At 38.9% G+C, this 9191-nt stretch overlaps 1 protein-coding gene across 2 annotated transcripts; it reads right to left on the minus strand.

Moving 5' to 3' along the window:
- Positions 1 to 2821: 2821 nt before the first annotated feature.
- Positions 2822 to 8426, minus strand: LOC134537862 (uncharacterized). 2 transcript variants are annotated; one of them, XM_063378748.1, is made up of 3 exons: positions 8233 to 8426; positions 6340 to 6828; positions 2822 to 4214 (listed from the first exon to the last, which is right to left on the minus strand). In XM_063378748.1, the coding sequence occupies exons 1-3, from the start codon at positions 8395 to 8397 to the stop codon at positions 3738 to 3740; spliced, it is 1131 nt and encodes a 376-aa protein (XP_063234818.1). In that variant the 5' UTR covers positions 8398 to 8426; the 3' UTR covers positions 2822 to 3737. The 2 variants fall into 2 exon arrangements, with proteins under 2 accessions (XP_063234818.1, XP_063234817.1); XM_063378747.1 differs by having other exon boundaries at positions 2823 to 4385; positions 8233 to 8425.
- Positions 8427 to 9191: the final 765 nt, after the last annotated feature.

The following is a 9191-nucleotide window of genomic DNA, read 5'->3' on the forward strand; positions in this document are numbered from 1 at the left end:
GTGGAGAGCTGTAGGCTGACACCAAGCCTGCCGGTAGGGACGTGCTGGGTCACAAGCAACCCACTCGTAAATCTCACATTACATTGACCTGAATATACTTTACAGTCTAAGCTGCAGGTCACTAAACCTGCATTGTTCCAGTCCCCACATATTTGTAAAAAAATTAAGGTTCAAGCTTTTGTTTTTAGTACAGTGTTAAAAATATTTAGATGACTCTCGCTTATTCGTTGCAATGTTAATTTTTTAAATATTTGATTTGGTGTTTGTTGTATATGGCTCTCACATTATTTACTGACTTGTTATCATTTGCAAGGACATTGAAAATTTTAGTAACTTGAAAAATAAAATGCAGTCTTTGAGCGTGGGTATCGTTACCAATATTTTCATTTCGCTTCAACAGGGCGATCCGACCTAAAAATACAAATTTCAGCAACAAACAAACTACTAGTGATGTTGGGGACTGGTGTGATTGCCTCTTCAATATGTTCGACATCAGGAATGTACCATAAGTAGAGGCACTGGAAATACGTAAAAACGATATAGGCGCGAATAAAAGCGACAAAATGGTTTACCGACGAATAAACGCTACAATCCCATTTTTAGAAGTAATTATTAAAATTGTAAGTAATATTTAAATTTCCAGTAAATTTTAGGTTTACCTAATATTTTTTAAATAAACAATTTCTTATTATTAACGGCCTAACCTCATACAATAAAGAACATTCTTTATTTTACGCATCTTCTTACCATGTTTGAAGATTACCTAATAAACGGTAACGATGGCGAGCCATGTAAACAATTAACACGATCTATGACTCTTGTAAATAACACGAAACACAATTTAAATACGCATAGGCTCGCGCGGAAACTTTGCTAACGGCAAACGTAACGTACGACCCAAACAAATGTAAACGATTAAAGAGAGACGTTTATTTACGTGCATGAATATTTTCACGGGAAAGAAAGTGAAAACATTGAAGCGGCCATGTTTGCCAACGTGTGCGTGCGTGATATTAACACAAGCAATCAAATTATTTACTGTTAAATGACAACTAAAATATAAAAATGCATTAATTAAAGTTTACAACACACGCAGCTTATATTTTGCAACTACAAAAAAAAAATTACGAAAATCTATTTCAGTCAAATTCGTTAGCACTTTAACGAAAAAAAAAAAAGATAGCAGCAATGTAGCTCTATGCTTTTGTCGCTCATTTGTTGAACTTACCTAGTGTTTTCCTAATTTTCTAACCCGAAAAACAAACGGTAATCTGTTAAACTAAAATATTGCGCTGCTATTCACAATAAAATTAAGGTTATTAAAGTTGGTATTTTGTATCGCGTTCGCGTGCAATGCAGTTAGATTTTTTTTTTTTAATTTATGGGAAGGACAAAATCTGTTACCGTGCATTCACGTGCAGAGCAATACAAGTCGCACCATTTCAATGTTAGTGACACTAACATACTTATGTGCAACGCTTGCAACATCTGCATAAACTGGGAGAAGAATAATGTAAGAATTTTCTAGTCTATTAAAATTAAAGCAATATAAATGCTATATGGCAAAATATAAATGCTACGAACAGCCATTATAAACACTATTTTCCAGTGCCTCTAACCATAAGTAATATTATTGTGCAGCAATACACAAGTATAATTATTCACGTAAAGTTTTTACGTATCTGTTTTAGTGCACAAACGTACACTTCTTGGATTGCTTTTCCATTACAAGAAATATTTGAAATTTGTGGTTGTGGAAGTCAACCTCATCAAGACGTAATGTTAGAATTTAATCAACTGAAACCTTTGATGCTATTTGAATTAGACTGAGTTTAATCTTCTGATTCCTAAATACATTTTTACCATATAACACGTTTGATGATTTCATATAAATATTAGGTAAGATCAAAATCCACACAATTTTAAAATAAATATTCATATTTTTGAATATTTTACACAGTTATGAAACAAACTGAACCCATTCATTTGGTCCGGTTCGGTTTAGTTTGAAATTTTATAACTTTGCACAGCACTAAAAATAGTATGTTCTTTAAAGTGGGAAATCTTTGAAGAATTGAAGTTTGTGGTAACTCTCTACTATCATTGTTATAAATGTATTATTCAGCTATGTTTTTTGTAATACACTTCTAGTATTGGAGAGGTTTTTTTGATGCATAATGTTTGGTTCATCCTCAAATATTTCATAGCAGTTTCACATCCATGAACCTTCACACCTAGTATCCTTCACTAGCTTCTGAACTCGCAACTATCAACATTTCATTTTGTCAAAGAATTAAAAAGATGCATAGAACAAGGGTATTTGAAAGTCCTATTTTATATTTACTAATACCAAATTTTGATGTAGCACAGTGTGTCTATAAAAGGATCTGAAAAAGAGCTCAGCTCCATGGAAATTGATTTTTGTCACGTGAGCTTGCTACTATCATTTAAATAATATTTTTTTTTTAGAAGCTACACTCCTTATTTGTTTTCTTGACAGGACTTCAGTTGAGTTACAGTTTAAAAAAAAGTTTCCTTGCCACTGCCTTTAATGGCTGGCTGTGTCAGATATCTGCTAAAAGATGAAGAATAAGAATTCTTAAAGTTACATTTTATTGTTGAATAAACTATTCCATATATATATATATATATATATATATATATATATATATATATATATATATATATATATATATATATATATATATATATATATATATATATATATATATATATATATATATATATATATATATATATATATATATATATATATATATATATATATTAAAAAATGCAAAAATATTTTTTTTATAACAATTTTAATTTTTTATGTACATAAAATAAAGTCTATATACAGTACAATCAGTACTTTTATTTATATTTGTAAGTTCCCCAAATCCCCTGATTACAAAACTCTCTATTCAAAGTTATCGCAAAATAACATCACTAGGTACTTCATTTTTAGTACAGAACACATTCAAATCCTAATCTTAAGTTATACATTTAATATCTCTTCTATCTAACACATAAAGTATAAAAAAAAGTATATGACTGAGTATAGTGTTTTGTGACATGATATTAAAATACAGGACATTAAATTTAGTGTTTCCCTTCATTTACATTTTTACTTTTTCACATAATTTCATTGAACAGTTACATTTGTACTATTTTGTGCTCTTAATGTTGGACACTGCATTCTAGTTGGTAAACGAAACAAAGATGATAAAACACAGACATTTTAATGAACGATTATAAGATTTGCCTACTTACTTAAAAATTCCACAGGATATATTAGTTTTCAATGGTTCTAATAGGCAAAATTACTGGTCCAAATGCTCTTAAAAATTGTAACTTATATGTACAAACTCATATCAGCAAAAAAAATAAAAAATCAGCAAGCCCTACTACTAATTTCAATAGCTTACAATCAAATTAAAAACGTGTGTTAAAAATTTACTTCTTGGCTACAGAATTAGGATTTTGGCCTCTTCAAGTTCGAAGGAAACAATTTCATACGTATCGGTCAGCATTGCAGTTACCATCTTCAGAGCAGCCTAGCACATAAATCTAAGTATGTAGACAAATTAGGTGATGTCAACCTTCTTCTGTGTATCAAATTAAACACTGACAAAGGCCTAGTGAGTTGTCTCCGTGCATCAATTGCACAAAACTTGATGAATTCATTCATTCCTCCTGGATACTAAAATAGGTGACACACAGTGTTTCCAAGAGTGTTAACAGACTGGTAGCGCACACACTCGGAGGATCGCGAGCAGGGCGACCCAGCCCGCGAGGAGAGGCACCGCGGCGCCGGCGCGGGGCTCCGTGCCGTCGCGGTGCAGCGCGCACAGCTGCTCGCCCGTCAGGTCGGCCGCGCAGAGGCGCGGATCGGCGACCAGCCGCGCCAGCACACCGAGCGGCAGGCCGCAGCCCGAGGCACAGGCGTTGCGCGAGCGCTCGTCCAGCAGGGCGCGGTGGAAGTCTCGCAGCAGGCGGTGGTGCGAGCCCGGAGCCGCCAGCACGCCCAGCCAGCCCAGGCGGTCGCACGAGCAGGCGAAGGTGTTGCCCTCCACGCTCAATGTCCCGCCGGCCCCCTCGTAGGCCAGCAGGTCCACGTGCAGCGAGCCCGGGTCTGCCTCCCGCACCGCGTTGCCGCTGAACTCGTAGGCCGCCCGCCCCGGGAGCGGCCCGATCCCCTCCAGCGCGCTCACCTGCAGGTACCCGAACCTGTTGCCGGCGATCAGCGTCTCCCTCGCACGCACCTCCAGGGCCCGGAACATCACCGGCTCCAGCCCCGAGTTGCGCGAGAACGTGAACCTGTCCGCCTCCGCGTAGATCCCGTGCGACCATACCTCGCCGATGTAGCTGTTCCTTATGGTCACCTGCAACATTTCACTCCACCTTGAAATGCAGGGAGGCACGCAAGTACCTTCTACCTCACCAGGGGCGCGAAAACAGGGGGGGGGAAGGTTTTTTGCCCCCCCCCCTCTTCTTAAACCTTGAAGTGGGGGCAAACAGGGGCAAAGAAAGTGCTGTGTAATCAATTTTTAGATAATAAAACTGCTTAAATAGCACCATTTTCCACCTTGAAATACAAATTTTTCCCGGGGGAGGACCCCCGGACCCCCCGCTTCAATAGGGGGGATTGATGATTCTTTATAAAAAGGTATATTGCCCCCCCTTTAAAAATTTAGTTGTTGCGCCCCTGTACCTCACTGATGTGATCAAACCCCGAAACCTAGAATAACTTGCACTCGCAACAAATGGCCACAGAGACGTGTAATTCACTTCAGTTTTTTGTATTTCAAACAAATTCAAACTGCACTTCTATCACGGTCATCAGTTTCAACAAATTTTAAAAGCTGACGCCAGTCTGGAATCTTTCTTTTTTTCTCTGTATATAATGTCACGTACTGCAAGGTTTTCCAACCTACGCTATGTACAGATGAATGAACATTCAACTGCCGTAGTGATATATGTTAAGATTTTGCAAAAAAAAAATTGTAGTTTGGTTGATGGTACATGAGTTTATGTCAAGCTAAAATAACAACAGTTATAATAATTTTCTTTTTTTTATAAGGAAATATACACTAATATTTACTATCATCAAAGTATTACAGTGTACTATATTTTGCTACTTTTAAGAAAAAGTTAGTGTTATCGTACCTTAGGAACCTGCGTGCTTCTTTAAGGAATACAGTATTGCTCAATAATAAAGTTAAGATTTTGTGGATTTATGTATTTATACGCCAATTTAATTTTTAAAAAAGGATATTTCAAAGAATTGTTTTTATTTTTATAAATTTTTGTTCATAAATTAGCACATTATTAAATAAATATGAAACCAAAATGCTATTAATACTTATTTCACCAAAATGATGTAACTGTTTACTATGGCGTACAATGCATTATTACAGTAAAATAATCTGTAATAACAGAAATACTCTGAACATTAAAAATAATTCAGCACGAATGTGAATCTTTGAAAGCTGTATTAACACGAGTAAAATTAAAAATGAGTTAATAAGAAATGAAAGCAAAAAAAAGTAAAATACATAGATTGTTTTTTTCAATCCATTTGTCTACACATTTCGGTATTAACTTCCTGCTAAATAATTTTACATGCATTGAATTTTGTATATTTTAAGAATACACTCTTGTGATTTACGTTAAGTTTAGTTAAACTTATTGTTACGAACGTGGGAGGAAAGACCCGCACGGTCACTGACGTCACACGCATACCTCCGGGGATTATAGCGGGCAGGCCTTACCACCCCCCCTACCCCCACGCCTTCCTCGGCGCTGTTATCTATCCCTGAGTGGCCTGGGAATCCCGTGGAGCGGCATGAACAAGCATCATTCTAGACGCTTCGAGTGTCGGGTCAGCCCGTGACGCAGCGACACGTCACAACCACTCCAGTCGGTTCCAGAAAGACGGCCGCGGGTATAAGCAGTGACGCCGGCCTTCGCGGGAGTTCTGAGAGTTCCAACAGGCGAGTGGAGTGAAGTGCGAGATTGGCTAGTAGGACGAGAGACCTCCCTTTGCGAGCGACGAGACCGCGTGAGTGCGACCGAGTGGCGCGAGACTGTGTGTGCAGACAGGCACAAGGTAAGGGGTGAACCACTGTTATGTTATCTCAAAAACCACAGAGGATTTACTTTAGAACTTAATCACTGTGATATGTTAGACAACAACATTACTTATTTATTTACTTACTCTTTAGATTAGATAATGAGCAACTTAAAAATTAAATTACTTTAATGATATCACTGCTGTGGATATAGAGAAACATTTTGATAGTGTAAATACAAAATACAGTAAACCTTCGTACTTACGTTTGCTGCGTGAACTTGAAGCGCATATTGGTCCAACTTTCCAAAATAACAACTTTCAAGCACGAATTCACCATTAGGCAGTATAATGCCGTTCAGGGCAGAAGCGTTGAGGACTTCCACGTGGACGAAGCTCCAAATGAATACTGTGGAAAGCGTCACGTTCACAAAAGCCTCGGAGGCCACTTGGCCGATGGTGACGTTCTGGAAAACTATCGAGTCCCACAGCCAACTTGACGGTGCGAAGATGTGCGGTGGCAAGTAAGGGATGAGGCCAATGTCTTCAAGAATTATGCTCCTCGGGGGTGAAGTTGCATGATAATCTTCCACGAAGGAAAGATGCTGAATATTCGACAGTATCAAGCCATTTAAACTGTAGTTTTGGTCCATGGAGACAAAATCAGTAACAGCAGTGACTTTCACACATTCTGATATCTTCAAGGAGTTTATTGAAGGAGGCAGTACGAATGACTCTTTCCGGAAGATGACATTCTGAAAAGAAAAAGAAAAAAAAGAACATAAAATGTAAAATGTTTGTAGAATAATGCTTTCCTAGTGTCATCAAAATAACTGATCAATGTTTCACAATGAGGAATTTTAGACATGAGGTATTGCATAGCAATTGTATGTCTTAGAGAATTAAAATCTGACAGTAATAATTCATTTATTAGTCTAAATTTTCCATGACTAACAAATGCTCTCCAATGACCATCTCCATAACTCTCACCAAGTGTTGTCCCTACACCACTTTGCAAGAAACTCTTTCAGAGACTATATTCAACATACTCAGATTTGAAATGACAATCCAACCAACTTTGGTAGTGCAGTTCGTAGGAGCACCACCCAAACAGCTTCAGTGTGAGGGGGTTCTGGGTTTGAATCCTGGATATTTCATTGAAGTGAATAGTATTTTTCCATGTTTTCAGTTTTCAATGTTTTCGCTTTTTAAGCTGGCTCTAAATTAGCCGCCTGGCACAAGAACAGGAGGGTAATTATAAGAATAAATTATTTTTAAATACTACATAAAGGCAGTAAGGAAATAAATTCTTTTTCTTGCTTGACAGACAGATGGGAGAAGCAAAATTATGCATTTTGAAAAAAATTTAAAGAGTGAAGTTTTCAAAACCAGCAACATGGATTTAATTTACATTAGTCAAATGCTGACACAACAACTGAAATTGTGTCGTGTAGCTATGAAATTTTAGAGTTCCCTTAACATATGCTCACAGTGCTTCACATAGTACTTGAAGGAACAAGATATAACAATGCAAACCAGTATCCAGTATCTAACTCTCTAGAATTATCTGGAAAAAAAAAAAAAAAGACCACGAAATATTATAAAATGTAAATTTCAAATTAAAAAAAACGGCTTGGAACGTCAATGGCTCAGGCGCTCCTTACAACTGGTTTTACATCTTCACTGCACCTTAGGTTAATATATTTCTTCTTTGGTAGTCCCGTAAAAGTACACCAATGCTCGATAATCCAGAACAATCGCTCATTCAGCACGGCCGTCGCCTTGGACGTCCCAGATTAAAAGTTTTTTTACAGCATCCGGCAAAAAAAAATAAAAAAAATTGGACGCTTACACGATAAAAAAAAAGCAGTAATAACTTTTAAGATAAAAATAATTAGATGAAAGTGCACTAATCCAACATGGAATCAATGACAGTTGTCCCCAAAAAATGTGCAACAAATAATTAGATGAAAGTGCACTAATCCAACATGGAATCAATGACAGCGGTTCCCAAAATGTGCACCAGGGCGCAATGGCGAGCCCTAGAAGATTTCCGGGTGCACCCTGTTGTACTCCAGAGAAATGTGCGTCCACATGTTACTCTATTCTACAGTTTTGTAATGGATGCATCTCTCTCTCTGCTAGGACTGGAGACGGACCCAGCCCACAGCGTCGCCGCAGGTGTAGTCCAGGTCGACGGCTCCCCCCTCCAGCTCGCTGCACGCCCAGCCCTGGTCGCTGCAGGCGGCGAAGAACAGGGGCATCTCCCCGGCCACCAGCAGCCCCGGGAGCAGCGCGGCAGCCAGCAGCCACGCGAGCCTCATGGCGAGGACTGCCCGCGGCTATCACGCCCTCGCCCTCGCGCTCGCCCCGGCCGTGATAGCGCGTCCTTCCTGTGATAGCGACAAGACACAGCTGCCCCCGGCGTCTGGATGTCGCTAATTGGCGCGTCTGATAGCCGTCCGTCGCTTCTCCCTCCGCACTGCAGCGGATCCTCTCAAACAAGAGTCCGCTCCCGGTGCAGTCCAGCTTATCTCGACGCTGTTGAATACTTGCCCAGTGTTGTGTTCCAACACACTGATATATTCCTTTAAACATGACTTTCCATTGTCACGAACTTTTGAAAACAAGTACAGTTTAAGAAACAAGAGGAATTTTTTCTCAGTTTTGAAACCCAACCATAACCAAAAAAACATATTTCAATTAACTGAACTGTTAAGTAGTAAATAAAAAAAAATTAGGAATGTAATTTAAAGTATTTCATACTTCTGCGAAGGTGCAAAACCTTACCTTCATAACGCTCCCACTTGGAAGCCATGATTCCACTATGGTTTCAACTGCAGGTACAGTTACCGGCAGACGAATGGGCAGACGTTGCTTTGAGACTGTGCGTGCGAGTTCCCCACACGGCCCGGTCTGCGGCCGAGCGACAAAGTTATGGCTCGGCGGCAAACGCGCAGACGTGAAAACATTTGGTCCTTTACATTGTATAGCTGCAACTGAACTTTCCATAGCTGATGTTTGTACAACAGCCGATAGCATAGTCATACCTGCACGTGCATCTCTTCCCACCCTCATATAGCTAACTGTATGATACGGTACATCTGTTGTTTACCAA

The sequence above is a fragment of the Bacillus rossius genome, chromosome 12 (genome assembly GCF_032445375.1).
Source record: "Bacillus rossius redtenbacheri isolate Brsri chromosome 12, Brsri_v3, whole genome shotgun sequence".
In the NCBI taxonomy this organism is placed as follows: Eukaryota; Metazoa; Arthropoda; class Insecta; order Phasmatodea; family Bacillidae; genus Bacillus; species Bacillus rossius.